This window comes from Elephas maximus, chromosome 9, assembly GCF_024166365.1.
Source record: "Elephas maximus indicus isolate mEleMax1 chromosome 9, mEleMax1 primary haplotype, whole genome shotgun sequence".
Lineage (NCBI taxonomy): Eukaryota > Metazoa > Chordata > Mammalia > Proboscidea > Elephantidae > Elephas > Elephas maximus.
This window is the reverse complement of record NC_064827.1, coordinates 75,755,103-75,782,006: the sequence shown is the minus strand read 5'-3', so window position 1 is coordinate 75,782,006 and position 26,904 is coordinate 75,755,103. Positions and strand designations below refer to the sequence as shown.

The 26,904-nt window shown below is 37.8% G+C and overlaps 1 protein-coding gene across 3 annotated transcripts in view; it reads left to right on the top strand.

Annotated features, from left to right (window-relative positions):
- NR6A1 (nuclear receptor subfamily 6 group A member 1) overlaps positions 1-26,904 on the top strand; it is a 269,928-nt gene that overhangs the window by 33,955 nt on the left and 209,069 nt on the right. For all 3 annotated transcript variants that reach the window (XM_049896175.1, XM_049896174.1, XM_049896176.1), the window contains exon 2: positions 6,754-6,795. In XM_049896175.1, the coding sequence (XP_049752132.1) occupies positions 6,754-6,795 (42 nt within the window). The remainder of the gene's footprint in view (positions 1-6,753; positions 6,796-26,904) is intronic.

Genomic DNA, 26,904 nt, shown 5'->3' with positions numbered 1-26,904 from the left:
CAGCCGCTTTGTGGGAGAAAGATGTGGCAGTCTGCTTCTGTAGATTGCAGCCTTGGAAATCCTATGGGGCAGTTCTACTCTGTCCTATAGGGTCGCTATGAATCAGAATAGATTAGATGGCAACTTTTTTTTTCCTTTTGTGTATTTACGGGGCCTAGGAGTCTATTTTTTTGCTGAACAGCTCTGATATCCTTTGCCTTTGTGTTGAATCTAAACAGAAGTCTAATTGGACACAATTTGGGGTTACTTTTAGCAATTGTTTGGATTCTTCTGTCTAGGATTATATTACTAGTTAGATCTGGCTGTTGAGAATGGGAGTTAGATCTGGCTATTCCATTGAATTGACTTGTCATCAGGAGGCATGTGGTTTGTAGGTAGGATTAACATTCTCCATATCTCCTCTAGGTCTCCTGCACTAGTGATGATTTGTGTAAAGCCGGAGACAACGTTATTAGCAAGTGGTCTCAGGGGAGGGAATTTAGGCATAATTACTGAATTCTATAATCCGGGCTGTTTGTAACCCTTGGAGGAGTTTGTTTTAGGGCAGATAAAAAGCCCTTCTTTGCTCAGTGGGGAGCAAACAGCTGGAATTACCATACCAGTTTACAGTATGAAAATATAAAAAGGTTCCAGAATGAAAGCATGTGACATTAGTGATGTCATGGTCTTTTAAGGGTGATGTCATGAGTGGCACGATAGGTATCCACCTACAATCTACTCTTTGCTGCCACAGACACAACACTAGAATGGATGGACCCTAAGGCTTAGTTAGAAAAATCAAATACCAAATCTGTTGCCCTTGAGTCGATTAGACTCATGGCAACCTCATGTGTTACAGAGTAGAACTGCTCCATCTCCATAGGATTTTCTTGGCTGTACTCTTTACGGAAACTCTGGTGGCATAGTAGTTAAGAGCTATGGCTGCCAACAAAAAGGTTGACAGTTCAAATCCACCAGGCGCTTCTTGAAGACTTTATAGGGCAGTTCTACTCTGTCCTATAGGGTTGCTATGAGTTGAGATCGACTCAATGGCAATGAGTTGTGTTTTTTTTTGGTACTCTTTATGGAAGCATTTTGGCAGGCCTTCTTCCACAGCACTATTGGGTAGGTTTGAACCACAAACCTTGAGGTCAGTAGCGAGATGGAAACCATTTGCGCCACTCATGGATGTAGTTAGTGTTGTTAGTTACCATTAGTCAGTAGTAGCTCACATATGTGTGATGATGAGTTATTTCCTCATTGCCTGGCATCTCTCCACGGCTTTTCTGATTCTCATTGCCTTTATGGAGAGAGGCTTTAAAGTAGTTCAGAGATGAGCCATCTTAGGTGTCTCAGGCGCTTTCAACAGCTCTGAAACTTTTGTGTTCCAGATTCAATCCTCTCATTCAGACCTTCCATACTTCCGGGGCTGGACTTAGCTTTTCTAATTCTATGACTTTCTTCTAGACTGTGACCTAGAGGCAGGGATATGTTTTCTGTTTACTTCATCCTGCATATGAGCACCTTCTATAATGCGACAGGAACTGCCCTGGGCATAAAAGTAGCTTTCCAGATGGATAAGGCATGGTCCCTACCCTTGAAGAGCTCACTTTCTAGTGCAGGAGACAGATACTTAAATCATTCCTTTATCCTTTGGTGAATGCAGGAGGGACCTCCTGTTTTCTATGGTTCACAGTGGTGGTGATATTTGAGCTGGTTATCTTGACTTTGAAGAAGTCCTTTGCAGATGTGCCCAATGCAATGAGTCTTTTGATTTCTTGACTGCTGCTTCCATGGCTGTTGATTGTGGATCCAAGTTAAATGAAATCCTTGACAGCTTCAGTCTTTTCTCCATTTATCACGATGTTGTTCATTGGTCCAGTTGATCTGTGTAGAGGTTCCTCACGAGCACAATTAAGTGTTCTGGAATTCCCGTTTTTTGCATTGTTATCCATAATTTGTTATGATCCACCCAGTCGAATGCTTTTGCGTAGCCAGTAAAGCACAGGTAAACATCCTTCTGTCCAAAGTTCCCCACGTGTTTGTCAGTTTGTCGTACTGCGGGGGCTTGTGTGTTGCTGTGATGCTAGAAGCTATGCCACCGGTATCCAGATACCAGCAGGGTCACCCATGGAGAACAGGTTTCAGCTGAGTTTCCAGACTAAGACAGACTAGGAAGAAGGACCCGGCAGTCTACTTCTGAAAAGCATTAGCCAGTGAAAACCTTATGAATAGCCGCTTTGGACTGGACTATGGGATAGAAAAGAATACTAGTGAAGAGTGAGCTTCCTGGATCAAGTAGACACATGGAACTATGTGGGCAGCTCCTGTCTGGAGGGGAGATGAGAGGGCAGAGGGGGTCAGAAGCTAGCTGAATGGACATGAAAATAGAGGGTGGAGAGGAGTGTGCCGTATCAATAGGGGCAGAGCAACTGGAAGTATACAGCAAGGTGTATATACATTTTTATATGAGAGACTGACTTGATTTGTAAACTTTCACTTAAAGCACAAAAAAAATTTAAAAAATTTGTGGTGTTTAAATAGCGTACCTGTGACTTGAATCCTTCCTCTCTTACACGACTGCCAGTTGCTAATCTGACTTCTGGGTGCCCAACTCTGATGAAAGAAAATGCTCCTATGCCCCCTGGTCCTAGGTTTGCTCCAATATGTGTATATATACATATATAAAATAGACTTTTTCAAAGCAGTTTTAGGTTTACAGAAAAATTGTGCAGAAAATACAGAGAATTCTCGTATACTCCCTCTCTTCCCTGCACACAATTTCTTTTGCATTCTTGTGGTACATTTATTATAATTGATGAACCAATATTGATGCATTATTCTTAACTAAAACAACAATAACAAAAAACCCAAACATGTTGTCATTGAGTAGATTCCGACTCATGGCAACCGTATTTGTTACAGAATAGAACTTCTCCTTGGGTTTTTCTTTGCTGTAATCTTTGCAGAAGCAAATTGTCAGACCTTTCTTTCATGGTACCACTGGGTGAGTTTAAACTGCCAACCTTTAAGTTAGTGATTGAACGCAAATCATTTGTGCCAGTTAGGGTTCAGTCTGTGTTGTACAGCCCTGTGGGTTTTGACAGATGCTTAATATCATGTATCTACCATTATAGTGTCATGTAGAATAATTTTCACTGCTCTAAAAATGTCCTGGGAAACCCTGGTGGCGTAGTGGTTAAGTGCTACGGCTGCTAGGCTGCTAACCAAAGGGTCGGCAGTTCAGACCTGCCAGGTGCTTCTTGGAAACTCTGTGGCGCAGTTCTACTCTGTCCTATAGGGTTGCTGTGGGTCAGAATTGACTCAGTGGCGATGGGTTTGGTTTTTTTGGTTTTGAAAATGTCCTGTGCTCCACCTATTCGTCCTTCCCCTCTTCTTGAACCCCTGGCAACTACTGATATATATATATATTTTTAATTTTGTTTTTGTTGAGAATGTGCACAGCAAAACATACACCAATTTAACAGTTTCTACATGTACCATTTAGTGACATTGCTTACATTCTTTGAGTTGTGTAACCATTCTGGCTCTCATTTTCTGAGTTGTTTCTCCCCCATTAACATAAACTCACCACCCCTTAAGGTTCCAGTCTAATCTTTCAAGTTGCTATTGTCAGTTTGATCCCATATAGATAGTTCTTAAAAGAGTGTAATGCTCAAGGCAGACATTTTTTGCTAATTTAAGCTAAACTACCATTTGGTTTTAAGAAGACTTAAGGGGATTTTTTTTTTTTTTTAAATTCTTATTGTGCTTTAAGTGAAAGTTTACAGATCAGGTCAGTCTCTCATACAAAAATTTACATACACCTTGCCATACACTCCTAATTGCACTTCCTCCAGTGAGACAGCACAGTTCTTCCCTCCACTCTCCTCGTGTCCATTTGGGTATCTTCTGGCCCCCTCTGCCCTCTCATCCCCCCTCCAGACAGGAGATGCCAACATTATTTCGTGTCCACTTGATCCAAGAAGCTCGTTCTTCACCAGTATCACTTTCCATCCCCTATTTCCATCCGATCCCTGTCTGAAGAGTTGGCTTTGGGTATGGTTCCTGTCCTGGGCTAACAGAAGCTCAGGGGACCATGGACTCCGGGGTCCCTTCAGTCCCATTCTGACCACTAAGTCTGGTCTTTTTAGGAGAATTTGGGGTCTGCATCCCACTGCTCTCCTGCTGCCTCAGGGTTTCTCTGTTGAGTGCCCTGTCAGGGCAGTCATCAGTTGTGGCCGGGCACCATCTAGTTCTTCTGGTCTCAGGCTGATGTAGCCTCTGGTTTAAGTGGTCCTTTCTTTCTCTTAGGCTTATTATTACCTTGTGTCTTTGGTGTTCCTCATTCTTCCTTGCTCCAGGTGGGTTGAGACCAGTTGATGCATCTTAGATGGCCACTTTCTAGTGTTTAAGACCCCAGACGCCATTCTCTAAAGTGGGATATAGAATGTTTTCTTAATTGATTTTATTATGCCAGCTGACTTAGATGCCCCCTGAAACCGTGGTCCTCAAACCCCCACCTTCAGGGGATATTTTTGATTTAAAGTTTAAAGATTATCTCAGGGCAGTATATTCAGGGGTTCATCCAACCTTCATGGCTCCATGAAGTCTGGAGTCCATAGGAACTTGAAATTCTGTTCTGCATTTTCCCCCTTTTAAATCAGGATTCTTCTATAGAATCTTTGATCAAAATGTTCAGTAATGCTAGCCAGGCACCATCCAGTCCTAGTCTCATGGCAAAGAAGTCAGTTGTTCATTCCATTTCCTCATCGTATTCCTGACTCTCCTTCTTCCTCTGTTGCTTCAGGTGAATAGAGACTAATTGTTGTGCCTTGGGTGACCACTTGCAACCTTTTAAGACCCCAGTTTCTATGCAACAAACAAGGAGATAGAAGAGAAGCACTAAACATGTTATTAGACTAATTAACTTTGATGTCCCATGAAACCATGACCCTAAACCTCCAAACCAGAAAATCAAATCCCATGAGGTTTTTGGTTGTACATAAACAGCCTCAGCAGCTATTCTTTTTTTTGTTTGTTTGTCATGTATGTAAATATATCTATCACACAGCTTTTGCTAATTCAGCTTTTTACAGGTGTACAACTTATTAACAGCAGTTACAATAATTGGCTGTGCAACCCTACGCTTAATCAATGCACTGTTTCCATCTCAGTTAATCCCTCCTTTCCCCCTCTTTCCCACCCCTGGTAACTACTAATAAACTTTGTTCTTTATACATTTGCCTTTTCTTGTGTTTTTATATATGTGAGGTTGTACAATATTTGTCCTTTTGTGATTGACTTACTCCCCTCAGTATAATGTCTTCCAGCTCCATCCGAATTGTAGCATGTATCAAAACTTCATGACTTCTGCTGAGTAGTATTCCGTTGTCTGTATGTACCACATTTTGTTTATCCATTCATCTGTTGATGGGCATTTAAGTTGTTTCCAACTTTTGGCTACTGTGACTAGTGCTGCAGTGAACATTGGTGGCTCCAATATTTTTTATTTTCCCATTTAGATACTATAGTTGATGTTTATTGAATGCTAGGCTTGTGAGAGGTACAAGGATACAGTTGTGAATTAGACAGGCCAGGTCCCTGCTCCATAGAGCAGTCTAATAGTAGACACATAATTGAACAAGTAATTCCTTGTTGATGAGTGCTATAAAGGAGAAGTACAAGGTGTTGGTTGGAGATAGTTTTATCAGGGGGTAAAGGAGTAAGGGAGGCAGCGGAAAACTTTTCAGAGGAAATATTTAAACTGAGGATGAGTAGAAAGCAAATAGGAGAAAGGAGACAGTTGTTCCAGAGGGGAGGAAAAAAAAAACTTTTATCAATTATGTATAGAACACCGACTATGTGTTTGTCATTCTCTGTGCTTGATTTTTCTCTCAAGTGTGGTAGTTACACACTAATGAGACAGATATAGCTCAGACATTTTTGGGTATGAAATGTGCTTTGACAGTATTTACTCCAACCTGAATAGCATACTTAATTAATGGAAGAATTTCCTCTATTTGTGTGTATGGTTAGAACTCTTCAGCATCTGTGAAACTAAATAAAATTACACTGTTCGAGGTAATTGTTGTAAGTTAATATTTCATATATTTACTTTCTTTTGGAAAATAATAACATTAAGTGTAGAACATGATAGGTATTAAATGAATTGTAGGAGCTCTTATGGTACAGTGGTTAAGCACTCAGCTGCTAACCGGAAGGTTGGAAGTTTGAACCCACCGACCACTCCAGCGGGAGAAAGATGTGGCAGTCTGCTTCTGTAAAGATTTACAGCCTTGGAAACCCTATAGGCCAGTTCTACCCTGTCCTGTAGGGTTGCTGTGAGTTGGAATCCATTTGACGGCAATGGGTATGAATCAGAATTGACAGCGCACAACAACAGCAACACATGAACTGTAATTTTTCTGTGAAATTTTAACTAACATTGGTACTCTATTAATTTTATTTAATTTGTACTATTGCTTATAGAGCGTCTGTTGTGTGCCAAGAACTATGTTAAATGTTTTATATAGGCATCTAATTTAATGTTGATTTCAGTTCTGTGGTATCTTCATTTTTATATTATGATGGTAAAATGGAGGCTCAGAGAAGCATACATAGTAGTTAAATGTTGAGCTAGGATTCAAACCTGAATTTGATTTCTGAGAATGGATTTTTTTCCTGCTAAATTATACTTCTTTTTTTGTATTTGGAGTCAGCTTGGAGTAATTCACAAACCTTAATCTTTTCTCCCTATTGTTTTCTTTTTAGGATTTTGTCAGGATGAATTGGCAGAGCTTGACCCAGGCACTAGTAAGTTCTGAATATTCCCTGATGTTCATTGGTAAGAAAAGGGTGTGTAAACTTTTAAATGCATGACATGTTATTGACAAGCCTTATTCTTTTGACTCTCAGATTTTATTTCACTTCAATTTATAATTATGGGAAGAGTGTTTCATTTTTGTAGCTATACTTTCCTTTTCTCCTCCTAATACTGTTCAATGGCCAGAATCTGTCCATTTAATAGAAAGTCAGTTTGCTGAAAATTTCTGTTTAATATCCATCTCCTTGCTCTGTTTTCATCCTCCTCCAAAATCAGTAACAACAAAAAACTTCTATTTTCATTCATGCACACATACAGCTATATTTTCTCAACCATTTTCCTGAAACGTTAACTAGTTTTAGACATAATTTCTTTGCAAAGAAGCATTGTGCTTGGTTGAGAAACTTATAATTGGTCATCTTTGTACCACAGTTTAATTTCTAAAGCACTTTCATTTACATTCTTAAGATCATGGTATGAGGGTCACCATTTCAAGATCTAATTAAATGATGCTTTTCGGGACTATGTAAGTCTTGACCATAGATAATCATTTAAGTTCCTGATGCTACCAAAATTTGGCATGTACCTTTCTGGGACATGGTTATAATTGTTAGAAATAGAACATGTATATGGGAATGCTCAGTATATGGGAATGCCAGAAGGTCAAATGATAGCTCAACTGGGAATCCATGAAATGGTCTAGAGCTGTTTCTCTGATTCTAATACATTTTAAGGTCGTGGGGCTGGCTATTTATTTGCCACCAGCCTGGTGCTGAGGCAAGTGTTAAAGCTTACCTTCCTACCATCCTGGCTGATTTCAGCTTTCTGAGGGCATGGACCTTCTCACAGATCTTATATTTTCCCCACAGACCTTATACAGTGTAAACATCCATGTTTGTTCAACTAATACTTATTAGTTGAGAGACAAAATAAGTCTCACAATGCTTATCAAACACCAGGGCAATGGATCGGTCTTTTTAAAAGTTGTAAAGTTCAAAAGCAGTGTTGTGTTAGGTGGTATAGCCCCAGCTTTGCCTACCACCTAGTCCGTTGTCCCAGTACATATGAGTAAATACACAATTTTTTCTCTGTCCTTCTCTTTTAAAAAAACTTTACTTAGGAGGAGGAAAAGGTAAAGTGAGTTATTTTCTTGAGTTCTTTCTTAGAAGCATTTTTGAGCACTAGGAAGGACATCAAGATATCCCCTGTAGTTTTCTGACAGAACTACACATAAAACATGCCAGATAGTTGAAAACTGTTTGTTAAACACTGAATATATTTTTATCTGCTCCTGGCCCAGTTCTGGGCACCAGGGGTAGCTCCTGCCTTCGTGGATTAGTAGTCTGGTGGAAAATATTTCCTTGTCTAGAATTATTTGAAAAGACATTTTTACTACCACTAATTTGGCACTTAGTACTCAAATTTATTCTCCTTTTCTGAACTTATTAGCCTTTGAAAATAGTTCATGCCCATCTTCTGAGAAAGGCCCTTGATATTCTCATAAAGATTCTTATTGAATTATTCTTCTTCCTGGGTCAAATAATCCTAGCTCATTTAACATTTCTGCATAGACTCCCTAGCTAGATGCAGTGATTTATAGACCTCTCCATTCCATGAGAATTAACACACATTGAATCATGATTTTATATATCAGTATAGAATGGGAGTAACTTTTAGAAAATCACTTTTAAAAAATCATACGTAGTTTATGTGGGGAGTATTCTCAGTAACTTCTGTATTTTCTTTGTGAAGTTAATAGTGTTTTTATTCTTTGTCTGAAGAAATACAGAGAATCTGATTCTTATAATATTAAATGGGCATGTATGAAATTTTATCATCTCAGTCAGCACCAGTCTTGGAGTTCAAATGAGCATGCTTAGCCCTACCAAGTGATAGGAGGCCTCAAGAGTGAGATGGCTTGTATGTGTTGTGTTTAGTTATACGTGTTGCTACTGCAAAGTCTGTGGCTTCAGACTGGGAAGGACTGCCTCCTATGTTAATACCTCATAACTTTTGTACATTAGATTGAGAATAGTAAGGAATTTCTCTTTGTTGCATATCCGGAATTTGAAGGCCCTAATGTCTTTCTGCCACAACTCCCCCCTCACCACTCCCCCATTCTTGTTAGGGAAAGCCTGCTCACAGTTGTTTATTTTGGAATAGGAAATACTATTGTTGCTAATTTCCCACTGTGCTCAGCAATGATTGTGGACAGCAGGTTTGGGACAACAAGTGGGATGTGTTGGAACTAGTTGGGGAGAGACTGACCTGTTCAAATCAAATGGCCTTTTACAGTTTTCTGTGATAGAGCAGATGGGCAGCCATGCTTAGAATATGGACAACTGTTGACACTCTGGCTGCCTTCCTATAATTCCTGGGCTTCCTGGAGTCCAATGTTATGGCACAGGTTCAGGCTAAGTTCATTTCTACAAGAAGCCTCCCTGTACCCATCTTATTAGCATAGCTAAGGACAAGGGCAGTCAAAGGTCAAGAGAAGTTCAAAACAGCATAACCTTTCTGTGCTTCTGTCTCCAAATAACCCGAGTCTCCCCTACTCCCCAAGTTTTTTCCTCAGCCATCATGTTTACTGTGTAGTTGTAAAACTCAAGGGAACAAGAACCAACTTGATACAAGGGGAGTTAGAGAATAGAAGTCATTGTTGCTTAAAACAGGAGAAATAATTGATTTATGTTTGAGGACCAATTAGGCTATAAAACAGGAACAGTAAATGGACCTATGACTTCAGGACAGCTACTTGCTCTGATTTCTGTCCCATAGACAAGGGGCTCCCCAATAAAGGCTGTCAGCTTTCTAGGCTAAATTATGAATTCCTTTCATGCCTCACAGGGATTGTAAACAGCACATAATACAGGAAAACAATTGATACTGTTCAGTTATTGGCCAGATAGAGGGTCAAAGGGTAAAGAGTTGGATTAGCAACAGCTGTTCTTCCTCCTCAGTCAAATTTTTGTTCCTTTTTTTTATCTATTTCAGCAAAGTCATTTCTGAATTTTGGCCTATCTATAGTTTTTTTTTTTTTATAGTTAAATTCATGTCTCTTATTGTAAAATAATTTTACGAAAAATTAAATGGAGAGTAAATGTTGACCAAAATTGAAAATACTCATGTTTTAATTCAGTTTCTAAAATTGGAGATGAATATTCTTTTCAGTATGTGTTCACTATGGTGTCTGATGTGCAAAGTATATTATTTATTAATGCAAGGTAAGTAACTTTTCAAAGTTAAACAGATTAAAAACTTTTTAGCAGTTTTTATCAGTTGGTTGAGGATCTTGGTGCCGGTTGAGTAAAAAAAATGCCTTTCTTTAAATTGATAGTAGAATAATGCATGCTCATTGTGAAAAATGTGGAAAATATACTGAAAGAAAAATACGAATACCCATAATCCCACAGCCTAGAAATAACCATTGTGTCTTATTTGAGAATGAGAGTATATCCATTCAGTTTGTGTCTGAGCTTATTTTTTTTAAACATAATTAGGAATCATAATATATATGCAATCTTGTGTCCGATTTTCCCTACTCAGCATTACATTGGGATCATTGTCCCAGCATAGTCATGAAACATTTTTCATAAACATTTTTAATGAAAGGATACTATTTCATTATAATTGGATAGCTTTACCATGATTTATTTATTGTTGGGCATTTAGATTGTTTCCAGTTTTTTCTTCATCATAAATAGTGCTACAGTGAATACTTTTATGTACAAATTTTTTGTCTGCATTTCCGATGAGTGCGTTAGCTTTTCATGTAAGTCAGAATTCTTCTGAATTAAGAGTGTGGATTTTGGCTTATGATTGCTTGGGTTCATCTTGTCTTCAATGTTTACCAGCTCTGAGATCTTGATTATTTAATCACTCTTTAAATGCCTCAATCTTCTAATCTGTAAAATGGGGATGGTAAAAATTTATTCCTACTTTATTAGGCTGTTGTGAGGATTAAATGAACTAATATGTGTAACGTGTTTAGAACAGTTAGCAAATGGTAAACGCTATTAAGTGTATGCTCTTCTAGACTGTAGTATAATGTTGAAATTCATAGTGTTTCTGCGTTAATGGGCAGTTGTAACTGCACTTTATTCAATTGAACTAGCCCGTGTTTCTTAATGACACAAAGAGAAATCGTTCCAGATGTTAGCAGGTATAAGTTACTGCTTCAAGTAAACAGTTTAGTTAGAGGAGCAGAATTCATATACTGGTGACTACTTTGGCCAAGACTATCCTTTACTGTCTGGTTGACTGTTAGATTGTTTTAGTTTCCTGCCCCCACCCAGCAGCAGGTAACCTTCCAAATGACCATCTGCCAACCCATTTATTTAACCTCTAAGGAGACTAAAGAAGTTAACCTCTGCTTATTTAAAACAAATACTCAAGAGTATGCGCTTTCACTTTAGTCAATAACGAGGTCTTAGAGAAAGCGTGCTGAGGAAAAAAATTGTACAGCTTAAAACTTGACCATTACCATTTTAAAAACATGGCATATTTGGAGTTCTTGCTGACTCAGACTTTAAAAAATAAAATATATTCTGCTGTTCAAGGACCTAGATAAATGAGCATTTTAAAAGAGACTTGAAAGTTAATCCTAGGGCTCTCTTGCTATCTAACAGTGCTGGTAGATGCCTACAAAGTAGGGATACATAGGTGATGGTGGGATAAATAGTAAAGATATAAAACAGTTTCAGACTAAGTCTTCCTGATATCACTAGCTTGCTCTAGCTTTATGTTCAGCTGTCAAGTATCTTGTGATCCCAAGGAGACTTTTTGTGATTCTTCAAACTACAAAAGAGAAATGTACATCCCAGCTAAAATACCTATGTAGGTCCTATCTAAAATCCCAGTATTCTGTCCCATGTCTGAATGGGTTCATTCCTAGTTGTCAAATTATATGTTGTAATTTTTGGCCTCAGAGCTCAGTTTATGTAAGTCCAAGTGTGATCTTCAGAGGATGAATTTGAGGCTATTAGTGATCAAGGAAGAAAAAGAAATTACCATTTTGGGCATTATGTGCCAGGCCCTAGGTATGTATTCAGTAGGGTGGAAAGAGTTACGTAAAATTATCTTTTTTTTTTTTTGCTTTGTAATACCTAGTTTATTTAACACAGTTATTGTTCTTTTCTTTCTTCCCCCCTTCCTCCCTTTTGCTGTGTGTGTCAAGCTAAGACACAGTGTCTGCCCTCAAGGGACTCTGGTTTAGTCAGGAAGGCAGACACGAAACTTCATGGTATGTGACTTTTGCCACAAAATAATAAAGATAGCTAATATATCTTATGCACTAAGTGCATTATGCATTTTCTTATTAAGCACTCATAAAACCTTAATGAAGACAATTCCTATCCCCATTTTATAGATGAGAACTCTGAGGCCTGGAGAGGTTAAATAACTCATCCCAGAGTATGTAATGGAGAAGTGTCTGAGACTTCAGAGCCTTTTTTAACTAATCTTCTGTCCTGTCTCTAGCCCTCTTGACCAATGACAAGTCTCAAAGATGATTTACAACATAAAGAATGGGACTCTTTGTATATAAAAGAATAAAATCTATTTTATGAGTGTCATTAGAACTCTTCTTTTGCATAAATTAGGATGATTTGGGGTATGAAATGGAATAATTCACCATGTAATAAATTTCCAAAGAGATTTTTTCTATGACTCAGGCTCAAATTATTCCACTATTTGTCAGACAGGTTCTTTCCTGAAGCAAATGAAGATAAATTTACGATTGCCCCACTTTTTTTCCCTTTTTGTCTCCTTTCCTCCATAACTTTCTGCTAGTGATTTAGGTATTTTGCATTCTTAACATTTCCAAGAGCCTGCTTCCAAAGCTTCAGCCAAATCTGCAAGATCAAGTCTCTTGTGCAAGTGGCCTTTTGCTGGGGAGTTCCCTTTTGATAAGGATTCTTTTGAACAGGGTGGGGGTGGAACAAGATCCAGAGTTTAGTTTGAGCCCTCATCCCCTTGACCTCTGCCCCTATTTCAGAGTTTATACTGACATGGTAGGTACTGCCTGTGGAGCCAAGAGTTTAACACTTGTTTACAATTACTGTAAAGATAGTTGCATTCAAAGGCAGTTGTTGGGTCCTGGGAGAGTCATGGCTCCCTGCCACTATCTCTCTTGAGTTCAGGGAATGCTTGAACATCTCTAGGCCTGGAGATTTGTAATGGGTGACTAGGAAGGAATCAAACAACATATTCCAATGGGTAGATCTGCTGCAAAAGACCTCTTTGAAGTGTTAAAAAGCAAAGATGTCATTATGGGGACTAAGGTAAGCCTGACCCAAGCCATGATATTTTCAGTTACCTCATATGCATGTGAAAGGTGGATGATGAATAAGGAAGACGGAAGAAGAATTGACGCCTTTGAATTATGGTGTTGGCAAAGAATATTGAATATAGCATGGACTGCCAGAAGAACAAACAAATCTGGCTTGGAAGAAGTACAGTGCTCCTTAGAAGCAAGGATGGTGAGACTTAGCCTAATCTGCTTTGGACACGTTATCAGGAGGGAACTGTCCCTGGAGAAGATATCATGCTTGGTAAAGTAGAGGGGTCAGTAAATGAGGAAGATTCTTAATGAGATGGGATTGACACAGTGTCTACAACGATAGGCTCAAACATAACAATGATTGTGAGGATGGTGCAGGACATAGCGGTGTTTTGTTCTGTTGTATAGAGGATTGCTATGAGTTGGAACCAACTCAGCAGCACCTAACAATAACAACGAGATAGAATGAGAAGAAATTTTGAGGCCAGATACATTGCTGCAGTTATTCTTTCTATGGGAGTATTATTGCAGTAACATTTTGAGGAGCAGAGAAAAATTATTATTTTGTATATATGGAAACCCTGGTGGTGTACTGGTTAAGAGCTATGCCTGCTAACCAAAAGATCGGCAGTTCGAATCAACCAGGTGCTTCTTGGAAACTCTGTGAGGCAGTTCCACTCTGTCCTGTAGGGTCGCTATGAGTTGGAATTGACTCGATGGCAATGGGTTTGGTTTTTTTTGGTTTGTGTGTGTGTGTGTATATGTATATAAAGCCAGAAATGATTGTTTAAATTCAGTGTATGATAACAAGGGGCTATGTGGGAATACTTCTCTTCCTTTTTCGATATCTCACCAAAGAGAAAATTTGCTGTGTAAGGCAGATTTATCAAGTAGTGGAAGAAAATCCTACATTAAAAACACCTTCTTAAAAGTTATGCATAGTTTACAAATTAGAGTTTTCTCTAAAAACTTTATGGAGCTCTAAGAGAGTACTGCAACTCATTCCCCAAATCAGTCCTCATATACCTTTTCTAGGCATGCTTCGGCCATCTAGGATACCGCTCTTTAGCCCCTCTATCTGAAGTTATGTATCTTTTTTTTGCTCCAGTATTGGTTGTGCATATGAATTTGGAAAAAAAAAAAAAAGCCTCTTCTTTGTAAAGGGAGCTGACAGTCACTGTCAACCAAAATCGAATGATGAATGCATGCTGTGCTTTGTAAGCATAGGAAAAGATGAACTGCATGAATAATAAAATTCAAAGTGAAAATACGGTATTATATCTTGTCTTAGGCTGGGTTCCCTAGAGAAGCAAAACCAGTAAAGCATATAAATATATATATAGAGAGAGATTTATATCAAAGAAATGGCTCATGAGACTGTAGAGCTGGAACGTCCCAAGTCCGTGGAGTAGGATAGAGGCTTCTCCTGATTCATGTAGCTGCAGGGGCTGGCAAACCCAAGACTGGTAGGTCAGAAGCAGGGCTCTTGCTCATAGGCTGTGAATATCAACGAATCCCAAGATTGCCAGAAAAGACCGCAAGGCTTCTCCTGATTCATGTAGCTGCAGGGGCTGGTGAGCCCAAATCAGCAGGTGAGCTGATAGCTCAAGTCCCAAGAACTGGAGATCAGACAAATGGGAGGCAGCCGCAAGATCCAGAGTGAAGAGAAAGCCAGAATGTCTGCTTATATTCAGATGCAGGCCACACCTCCAAGGAAACGCCCTTTAAACTAACTGGCTACTCAGAGTAGATTCCATCATGGAAATGATCACATATAAACACTGAGAATCATGGTCCAGCCAAGTTGCCACATAATCTTAACCATCACATATCTTTTCACCTATTAGTACAAACTCCTATGTGCTAAAAGTAGTTTGGCTTATAGATGTATTTTGACTTATAGAATGTCTAACATATATTGTCAACATCAAAAACCTATAAGAGTTTCATAAAAATTTGGAATTTCAACTTTGTTGATAAGTTGAAAAATCTGACAACACTTATTTTTGGATATTTTATTGTGTTTTAGATGGAAGTTTACACAGCAGATTAGATCCTCCTTCAACAATTCATATACTAATTGTTCTGAGACATTGGCTGCAATCCCCAGTGTCAACATTCTCACCATTTCCACCACATCTGCCCTGATTCCATCCATACAGTTTCCCCGCCCCTTCTTGCCTTCTCATCTTTGGTTTTGTGTAGATGTTGACTGTTTGGTCTCCTATAGTGACTGTTTAAAAGAGCACGTTCCTCATGGGTATTATCTTTTATTTTATAGGCCAATCCATTATTTGGCTGAATGGTGACTTCTGGGAGTGGCCTCAGTTCCAAGTTAAAAGTGTATCTTAGGTCAATAGTGTTGGGGATTCCTCTAGTCTCTATCAGTCCAGTAAGTCTGTGGCCTTTTTTAGGAATTTGAGTTTTGTTTCTACGTTTTTCTCCCATTCTATAAGGGACCTAATATTGTGTCCCTGATCAGAACAATCTAGTAGCAGCAGCTGGGCATCATCTAGTTCTTCTGGTCTCGGGGTAGCAGAGGCTGTCGTTTTGTGGGCCATTAGCACTCTGGACGATTTCTTTCTTGATTCTTTGGTTTCCTTCACTCTCTTCTGCTCCAGACAGGAAGAGACCAACAGTTGTATCTTAGATGGCCAGTTGGAAGCTTTTAAGACCCCAGATGCTACTCACCAAAGTAGGATGTAGAACATTATCTTTATGAACCTAAGTTATACCAGTTGACCTAGTTGTCCCACGAGACTGTGGTCCTGGTGGCTGCCCTCTTTAGATGAGCATGTGCTCTCCAGTTTGTCACAGAACCCTGTGACCTCCTTTATCCATGTATGCTTCCTGACAGTCTTATGTAGGTATGTATTCAAGTTTATAACTTTGACATTAAAGAATGGTAGTTGTCAGTGCTGGTGAGAATATGGGAAAATGGGAACTCTTATAAATGTAATCTAACAGTGTCTGTCAAAACTGAAAATATGCAGGCCTAAGCACTCAGCTGCTAACCAAGAGATTGGTGGTTTGAACCCACCAGTTGCTCCACAGGAGAAAGAACTGGCGGTCTCCTTCTGTAAAGATTACTGTATAGCCTTGGAAACCCTATGGGCCAGTTCTGCTTTGTCCTGTAGGGTCGCTATGAGTCAGAATCGACTCGACGTTCAACTCAATGGCAGCAGGTTAGATTTAGCAATTCATACGTCTAGGAATTTATACTAAAGAAATGACAGGTCTGCAAGATGTATATTCGAAGATATGCCTTTCAGAGTTTATGATAGCAAAAAAAAAAAAAGCAACAACACGAAAGTGTGATAGGGAGCTTGGTTAAATGGGTTATGGTTGCCCATGCAATGGAATTACTATAGTATTAAGGAACCCCACCCCAGTGCCAGTCGATTCTGAAGAAGGTGGATTTTTAATGATGTAGAGAAATGTATACAATATAGTGAAAGAAAAAAACAACGTACCAAATGATGTATGTGTGTGTGTATAAACGTATAGAAATAATTTTATTTATATTAAAATACATCTGTTTATATAGGTATAAAGAAAGTCTGGAAGAAGATACACTGAACTATATCTTTGGGAGAATGGGATTACAGAGTGACTATCTCTGTTTTAATTTTTTGCAAGGATTTATATTATTAAAGAAAAATGTATTTAAAAAAAAATCTCTGATTTCTCACTTCTGCTGCCAAATTTCCAGGGCTGTTCTGCCAAATTGAGCCACTCAGGCTCCAACTTCCCACGTAGATCACACATTTTACATTCAGAATTCTGTTATCTTGAAATTGTTTTAAGGAAGGGGAGTCGGTACTCTTAAGTAGCAGGAGCCAACGTGAAGCCCAAGAACAGGGTAGAAGCCCAGGGCAGCATTCTCAGGCTTCCACTTGAAGCCCTGCCTCCATTCACTAATGAGGCCATTAGAATTGGTCTCCTTTTCAGTGTCAGGAGGCTTGAACCAGTACTGTCAAGAATGAAGGGAGCCTTCAGTAGCTTCTGTATGAATTGTGCTTTCTAGCAATTGCGAGGTTATATTGCTGAAAGTGACAGCATGGTGCGGTGGGAAGAACATGAGTAGTGAGCGTTTGCATCCTGGCTTTGGTGTTTCTTAGCTGAGTGACCATAGGTAACCTATGAAGCACATTTCTTCATCTATAAAACAGTAATTAATATTTTTTTACTAGGTTTAAAAATTAAGTGAGATAATAAATGTGAACTGCCCAGCGTTTATCTCTACAGCCATTCCTGCATATTTCTCCTTTCCTGAAGTACATGACCAGAGTTTGTAACTTGTTTTTGTTAATATTTAATGAGCAGTTACTGTATACTAATGACTTTAAAACATTGTCATTTATTCTCCTGGCAATTCTATGAGGTAACTACTCTTGTTCTCCTCGTTTTACAAGTGAAACTGACAGTTTAACACTTGGATAAGGTCACACAGCAGGCAAGTGGCAGAGCAAAGCCTATGTCATACCAAAGCCCGTGCCACACCCCCCTTTTTTAAATTGAGGTACGATTTATGTACAATGAAATGCACAGATCTTAAGTGTAAAGTTCAAGCAGCTTTCACAAGTGCATACACTGTTAAAATCCCTATTCCATCAAGATAGAGAACATTTCTGTTACTTCAGAAAGTTCCCTTATCCTTTTTCCTAGTCAGTCCCATTCCTCTACTCCAAAAAGTAATAACTTCTGACTTCTGTCACAATAAATTAATTTTACCTGCTCTAAAATACATAAATGGAATCAGGCATGTGCTTTTTTGTGTGTCTAGATTTTTTCAGCATAATGTTTGAGACATATCTTTGTATGTTTTTGTAGCTGTTAGTAGCTCATTCCTTTCTATTGCAGTACTCCATTGACTGTATCAGTTCAGCTGTTGATACCTGGGCTTTTTCCAGTTTTTGACTATTATGAATATAACTTTCTAATAAATCTCGAAATCAGGTAGTGCTAGTCCTCTGACTCTGATCTTAGTTTTCAGTTATTTTGACTATCTAAAGTGTTGTTTTTTTTTACCCTCTCCTTTTTTCTTTTGCCTTTCCATATAACTTTTAGAATCAGCTTGTTAAACTTTTTTAAACAAACAAAAAACCTGAGATTTTGATTGTATTGCATTGACTCTGTCAATTGGAGGAGTATCATAACAGTATTGAGTCTTCTGATCCATGAATTCTGTGTATATTTCCATTTATTTAGATCTTTATTTTTTCTCAGTAATCTTTTTAAAATTTTAATGGTCTTGTACATCTTTTTAAAAACTTATCTCTAATGTGTTATTTTTTTAATGATACGGTAAATGGTGTTGCTTTTTAAATTTTATTTTCCAGTTGTTTGTAGTATATAGAAACACAGTTGATTTTTGTGTATTGAGTTTGTACCCCATAACATTGTTAAATTCATTTACTAGCTTTAGTAACTTTAAAAAAGAAATTCCTTAGGGTTTTTTTTATGTGCACGTGTGTGAATAAAAACAGTTTTACCTCTTTTTGGCGTTTATGACTTTTATTTGTTTTTCTTACCTTATGGCAGTAGCTAAGGTTTCCAAAATACTGATCCATAGAAGTGATGAGAATGACATTTTTGCCTTGTTCTTGATCATAGGAGGAAAGAGTTCAGTATTTCATTGTCAAGTATCATGTTAGCTGTAGGTTTTTTTTAGATATCCTTTACCAGGTTGAGGAAGTTCTCTTCTATTCCTAGTTTGCTAAGAGTTTTTATCATGAATTGGTGTTGAGTTTTTCAAATATTTTTCTGCATCTATTTCGACATTAATATGGGAATTGCATTGATTTTCGAAGGTTGAACCAGTTTTGCAATCCTGGGATAAACCCCACCTGGTCATTATGTATTATCATTTTTAGATATTATTGAATTCAACTTGATAATATTTAGTTACGAATTTTTGTGATTATGTTCACAAGAGCCAAACCTTTGTTCTTAACCCCAGTGCCATACTGCCTCCAAAAGATAATTATTTTTATTTAGCTCATCGTTATGGATACATTCCCTCGTATTCTATTTGTGTGAATGTGTATTAGTTTTTGGTGTAGTCATAAATCACCTTTCTAGCTAACTTTAGGAACTCTCCTCCTCCTTCAAATTTGAAGTCTCCATCTAGTGGTCCTTTCTAGAAAGCACAATGATAAGAGCTTGTGATAATGCATTGGTGTTTATTCTCATTTAGTCCGCTAGGTGGCAACAGGCCCTAACTGAAGAGCAAAGAGAGCGTCATCTGAAAAATAGAACACAGTGTTTGCAAACTCATAATTAAACAGGATCCTAAAATGGGATTTTCTGAAAGTAGTACAGCTAGGCTTCAGAAACTGAGAGAAAGGAATTATACCTTTAGCTTATTCTAAGAGCATATAGGAAGATTAATTAGAAATACGTGACTTTTGTGTATCGAAGGACTTTATTAATAAAGTGAAGAGACAACCTACAGAATGGGAGAAAATATTTGAGAACCATATATCAGATTAGGGTTTAATGTCCAGAATATATAAAGAACTCCTACAGTTCAACAAAAAGACAAACAACCCAATCAAAAAGTGGGCAAAGAACTCGAGTAGGAATTTCACCAAAGAAGATATACAAATGGGTGATAAACGCATGAAAAATGCTCAAAGTCATTAGTCATTAGGGAAATGCAAATCAAAACCACAATGAGATACCAGTTCACCCCCACTAAAAAAAAAACTAGGAAGACTATTATTAGAAAAATGGAAAACAAGAAGCACTGGTGAGGATGTGGAGAAATTGCTAGTAGGAATGTGAAATGGTGCTGCAATGTTATCATCAATAGCCAAAAGGTAGAAACAACCCAAGTGTCAGTCAGCAGACGAATGGATAAACAAAATGTGGTATACACATTCAATGGAGTATTAGTCATAAAGAAAAATGGAGTTCTGACACATGGATGAACCTTGAAAACATTATGCTGAGTGAAAGAAGTCAGACATAAAAGGACAAATATGATCCCACTTATAGGAAATACCTTGAATAAACAAATGCATAGAGACAGAAGTTGATTAGAGGTTTCCAGGGGCTGAAGGGAGGAGGAAATGGGAGCTATTGTTGAAGGGGTACTTACTGACTTACTGTTTGGGGCGACGAAAAACTTTTGGAAATGGATGGTGGTAATGGCAGTACAACATGATGAATATAATTAATGTCCCTGAATTATACATATAAAAATGCTTGAAATGGCAAATGTTATGTATATTTTACCATTTTTTTTATATATACCAAAAAAAAAAAAAAAAAAACCCAGTGCCGTCAAGTCGATTCCGACTCCTAGTGACCCTATAGGAAAAGGTAGAACTGCCCCATAGGGTTTCCAAGGAGCACCTGGCGGATTCGAACTGCCGACCCTTTGGTTATTTGGTTAGCAGCCGTAGTACTTAACCACTATGCCACCAGGGTTTCCAGAATTATATATATACACATACATGTTCATACATATATATATATGAATCCATTTTTCTGCCTCCCTTCCCTTGTTCTCTTAAACTATAAATTCTTGGCTTATTTAGTGGAGATCCAGTCATTTTGCTACTAAAATGTGTCTACGTTCAGAATATTGAGTGGGGAGGGGTAGGGATGGAGGAGTTAGGTGATAAAGTAGTCTCTTAACATAAAGGGATCTGAGTTTGGGGAGTGGTGAAAAGAAGGAATGTGCTCGTCTGCCTGAGAGCTGAAATTTACTTTCAGGGAGACTACAGGAAGAGGCATTGGTGGCTCCATGCTGTTGCCTGGGTTTGGGGCTCCTTTCTTGGGCATGAAGAAAGGAACTTTTATATGAATGCGATAGGCTAAGGTATGGGTTTTCCTTATAAAAGTGGAAGTTGGAAGAGCAGAGATTTTCCTGGACGGGGAATTAAGATAGTAGTGAGGTAAGAAGGACTGTTAAGAGCATGTGAGAATCCAGGAATTCATGAATGGAATTTATGGGCCTGTGAGAATGAAAAGAAAGCAGTGAGCAGAGTTTCTAATGCTCCCTGAAGTTGAGAAGGGATAAGTTTGGGGGAGACAATGAGACTGGAAGCAGTGTGACCTGGCAGCCTAGAATAGTTTGCTTGGTTATAGCAGTGGCTCCAACTTTTTTGACATCCAACTTTTTTACTTGGGTAAGTAAAAGACCCCACTACCTACTTAACTTTCCTGTTCTTGCTTTCCCGTTGGAAATAATTGATAATTGATAATGGGGTGTTACTGTCCAAATAAACTTTGGGGAAAGATGATAATATGTACTTTAGTAATTGAGGTATGATTCATATTTGAAACATGGAATGTACATGTCGAAGTCTAGTACTGGAAATTTTTAAAATAAAGATACTGTTGATACAAATACCTATCATCATACACAACATGTATCAAACTAAATTGAAAATGGTGGTGGTAAATGAGCCGTAATTAAAGATTAAAAAGCAAGAATAACAGCAATTGAAAACATCACTAATTCCCTCAACAGTGATAATGGACTTCTATTGGGAAACTGAAAGATTTCCACCTGATTTTATGTGTATGTGTGTAGTAGAATCTTTGCCACACATTTTGTGACAGCTAGGCTTAGAATACCAAAGCATCTCATATTAATTTTAGTTTATAAAAGCTGAATTTTGTTAACAGTCACCTAACAAGTTACTTGCAAGTAGCTTTTATAGGAAGAAATGAACATTAGTCACCCATTAGATGGATGAATGTTGGATTAGTTCATTAGGAGAGGATCCTTTAAATTCATACCTTGAGAGTCATGGGGCTAAGGGGTTGGGAAGGAGGGGGAGAAGGTGGAAAATAGCCACAGGCTAGCTAGAAAGCAGAGCCTTGGTGGTACAGTGGTTAAGCACTAGGCTGCTAACCAAAAGGTAGACAGTTCGAACCCACCAGTGGCTCTGTGAGAGAAAGGACCTGGTGTTCTGCTCCCGTAAAGATTTCAGCCTAGGAAGCTCTGTGAGTTAGTTCTCCTCTGTCCTAGGGGGTTGATACTGAGTCGGAATCAACTTGATGGCACACAGCAATAGCTAGAAAGAGGCTCAGTGCAGTGGGCCATAGGTATTAGGTACAGAATAAAAAGAGAGTGTTTCTTCTGTGACTTAAAGCAAAACCTCAGCACTGAATGCGTGTTCACTATGTGTGCAAAATGCTCATGATAATAGTTCTAATACTGTTGGTAGGATTAACAACTGTGTTAATTACATCTATAAAATACCTTCATTGCGATATTTAGACTAGTATTTGACTAAACAACTGGGCACAGTAACCTAGCCAAGTTGATACATAAAATTAACCATCGCAGACTCTATTTTTTTTTTCTTTGCTTATTTTTTTTAAAAAAGACATAGAATTACATAAAGCAATAAGTATAACATAGTATTACTGACTTTATGATATGTTGTGTGCTGTCAAGTCAATTCCGACTGATAGGAATCCTATAGGACAGACTAGAACTGCCCCATAGGGTTTCCTAGCTGTAATCTTTACTGGACCAGATTGCCAGGCCTTTTTTCCTACATAGTGGTTAATGTGGTCAAACTGCTGACCTTTCAGTTAGCAGCCGAGTGCTTAACCATTGCGCCACCAGAGCTCCTTAGTTTATAATATATATAGGTGTAATGTATATAGAGCAATAATAGCGTAAGGGGAGTGTATAGGAGATATATTGGAGCAAGTTTCTATGTTTTACTGGAATTAAGTTAGAAGTTGTTAGGTTCTGTCAAGTTAGTCCCAACTGATAGAGACCCTGTGTACAACAGAAAGAAACACTGCCTGATCTTGCGCCATCCTCACAATCATTGCTATATTTGAGCCTGTTGTTGTAGCCACTGTGTCAGGTAGATTGTGATAAGTGAAGATGCATATGGTAATCCCTAGAACAACCACTAAGAACCTACAAAAAATATATGTAGTAAAAAAATTAACAGGAATTAAAATGGTAAAAATATTTAACACAAAAAAAAGATAGTAAAGGAGCAACAGGGTTAAAAAAAAGAAAAAGACATGAGACAAACAGCAGATGTCATTCATGAATCCAACCATATCAATAATTATATTAAATGTGAATGGACTGGTGTGAAGTTTACACTGTCTGCTCTGGCAGACAGGAAGATCATTAATGCTGGAGGCTGCACACTTGGGGTCTCTCTGGAACAGGAAGCTTAATCCAGTTGAAGAAGCCTCTGGGAACGGATATCAGAAGATTTGGCCTTAATATATTTCCACTGTGACGGACCAGCAGGTTCCCCCCGACCCCCCCACCAAGAGGGTGATCAAGACAAAGGATTATTTTAACAAGAGCTGTATTTTAAATATTTAGGCAGTTACTTGTTAGCTGGTTTCTAGTCAGATTGGTTATCTATCTAGTTACCAGTGCTGCAGTAGTGCAGTCATCTATACATTATTTAAATGTATTTAACTGTTAAGTGTGCTACCCACTGATAATGAAATAGAGCTTTATGTAAACTGGAAAAAAATGCGAATGGACCAACCACCCTGTTGAAAAGATTGTCAGACAGGAGAAAGACAAAATCCAATTCTATGATATCAGTAAGAAATATATCTTAGATTCAAAGGTGCAAATAAGTTGAAAGTAAAAGGATTGTAAAAATAGATCATGAAAACTGCACCTATAGGAGAGCTGAAGTGGCTATATTAATATCTGACAAAATATTACTAAAGACAAAGAGGAATATTTCATAATGACAAAAGGGCCAATACATCAGGAAAATAGAACAATAATTTTAAAATAAATCTAACAAGAGAGCTCCAAAATGCACAAAGGAAAAACTGAAAGAAATTAAAGGAGAAATAGCTAATTCAATAATAATAGTTGTGAATTTCCATACCTCACTCCCAATAATTGATAGAATGGAAAATCAGCAAGTGTCTAGAAGACTTTAAACACTGTCAACCAACCTTCCATAACTGATACTTGTGGAACAGTCCATGCAGTGTGCACATTCTTTTCAAATGCAGTGGAATGTTTTTAGGAATATTTGGGCCACAAACAAGTCAATTGTTTTTAAAGATTGAAATCATATAAAGTATATTCTATACATAACACAATTAAACTAGAGATCCATAACAGAAAGAAATCTAGGAAAACCTCAAATATTTGAAATTAAACAACAAACTTCTAAATAACCCATTGGTCAAAGAAGAAATCACAAGGCAAATTAAAAAAAATATTTAGAAGTAAATTAAAAGAAAACTATATGTAAAAAAATTCTGGCATCAGCTAACACAAAAATGCTTAGAGGAAATTTTATAGCTTTAAATGCCTGTATATTAGAAAAGAAGAAAGATCTCAAATCAATAATCTACGTATCCACCTTAGAAAACCAGAAAAAGAGAAAACTGAAACCAAAGATTAGAATGGAAAACAATGAAATAGAAAACAGAAAAACAATAGAGAAAAACATTGAAACCAAAAGTTGGTTCTCTGAAAATATCTAGCTAGACTGACCAAGAAAATAAGAACACAAATTACCAAAATTAGGAAAGAAAGAGAGGGCATCACTACCAACCCTACAGAAATTAAAAGGATTATAAGAGCATGTTATATAAACAATTTTATTCCAGCAAATTAGACAATTTAAGACAAATTGAACAAATTTTTAGAGAGACAAAAATTATCAAAACTGACTCAAGAAGAAACGGAAAATTTGAATAGACCTATAAGTAAAGAAATTGAATTAGTAGTGAAAAATATTCCTACAAAGAAAAGCCTAGGAACAGGTGGCTTCATGGTTGAATTATATCAAACATTTAAAGAAGAAATAATACCAGTCCTTTCTTTACAAACTCTATCACAAAGTAGAGGAGGAGAGAACACTTCCTAACTCATTCTATGAGTATAGTATCCTAACAACAAAGCCAGACAAAGATATCCGAAGAAAACTCTGGACCAATATGTCTTGTAAACACAGACACAAAAATATGTAACAAAATACTGCAAACCAAATTCAGCAACATAAAAATGGATTATATACCATGACTAAGGAGCCCTGGCAGCACAATGGTTAAGAGCTACAGGTGCTAACCAAAAGGTTGACAGTTTGAATCTGCCAGGCACTTCTTGGAAGCCCTGTGGGGCAGTTCTGCTCTGTCTTATAGGGTCCCTATGAGTTTGGTATCAACTCGATGGCAGTGGGTTTGGTTTTTTGTTTATACCATTACCAAACCAAAAAAACCAAACCCGTTGCAGTTGAGCTGATTCTGACTCATAGCTACCCTACTCTATAGGACAGAGTAGAACTGCCCCGTATAGTTTCCAGGGAGTGGCTGGTGGATTCAAACTACCAACCTTTTGGTTAGGAGCCTGAGCTTGTAACCACTTTGCCATGAGGGCTCCATACCATGACCAACTGGTATTTGTTCTAGGAGTGCAAAGCTGGATTAACATGTAAAAATCAATTGGTATAATATACCAGGGGCTGGTAAACATTTTCTTAAAAGGCTGTTTTTGTTAGGTGTTGTCAAGTCAATTCTGACTCACAGCAACCTCTTATGATAGAGGATAACTGTCTAACAGGGCTTTCTAGGCTGCAGTCTTTACAGGAGCAGATTACCAGGTCTTTCTCCAGTGGAGCTGCTGGATGGGTTCAAACTGCCAAACTTTTGGTTAGCAGCCACGCACTTAACCATTGCACCATCAGAGCTCTTTCTTAAAAGACTATATATGGTAAATATTTTAGGCTTTTGAACCATACAGTTTCTGTTGCAGCTACTTAACTTTGCTGTTGTGATGCAAAGCTGCCATAGACAATATGTAAATAAATGGGCATGGCTGTGTTCCAATAAAATTTTATTTACAGAAATAAGTGCTAGCCCTAGGAAGTTAAAAAAAAAAAAAAAACCAAAACAAAACACTACATGGTCATCTCAGTAGACACAGAAAAAGCATTTGACAAAACCGAACATGAGTTCATGATTAAAAACTCTCAACAAACTAGGACTAGAAGGCAACTTTCACGACCCAAAAAGGGACACCTATGAAAACCCTATAGCTAACTCATACTTAATGATGAGACACTGAATATTTTTCCCTAAGATCACTCTTACTGCCTTTATTCAACATTTCTTTGGAGGTTCTAGCCAGTGTGATAAGGGAGAAAAGAAAGGCATCCAGATTGGAAAGGAAGAAATGAAACTGTCTTTACTCATAGATACCACAACCCTGTATATACAAAATCCTAAGCAATAAAAAAAAAAATAAAATAAATAGAACTAATAATTGAGTTTAGCAAGGTCATAATACACAAAATACAAAAACCAGTTGTATTTTTATATACTGCCAACAATCCAAAAATAAAATTAAGAAAATAATTCTATTCATAATAGAATCAAGAGTAAAATACTAAGAAATAAATTTAACAAAAGAAGTACAAGATTTGTACACCGAAAACGATAACATATTGCTGAAATCTAAATAAATGGAGAAACATTCCATGTTCATGGATTCCATGTTCTTGGAATATTGTTAACATGGCGTTTTCTCCCTAAGTTGATGTATTGATTCAGTGGATGTCTATAAAAAAAATCCTCAGCAGACTATACTCAAAAGACTTGAAAGCAAGAGACTCAAACAGATACTTGCACACCAGTGTTCATTGCAGCCCTATTCATAATAGCCAAAAGTGGAAGCACCCTAAATGTCCATTGGTGGATGAATAGATAAGCAAAAATGTGACACATGTGTACAGTGAAATACTACCCAGCTAGTAAGAAAAATGAAGTCTTGATACATGCTACAGTATGGACAGAACTTGAAGACATGCTGAGTAAAATAAATCAATCACAAAAGGCC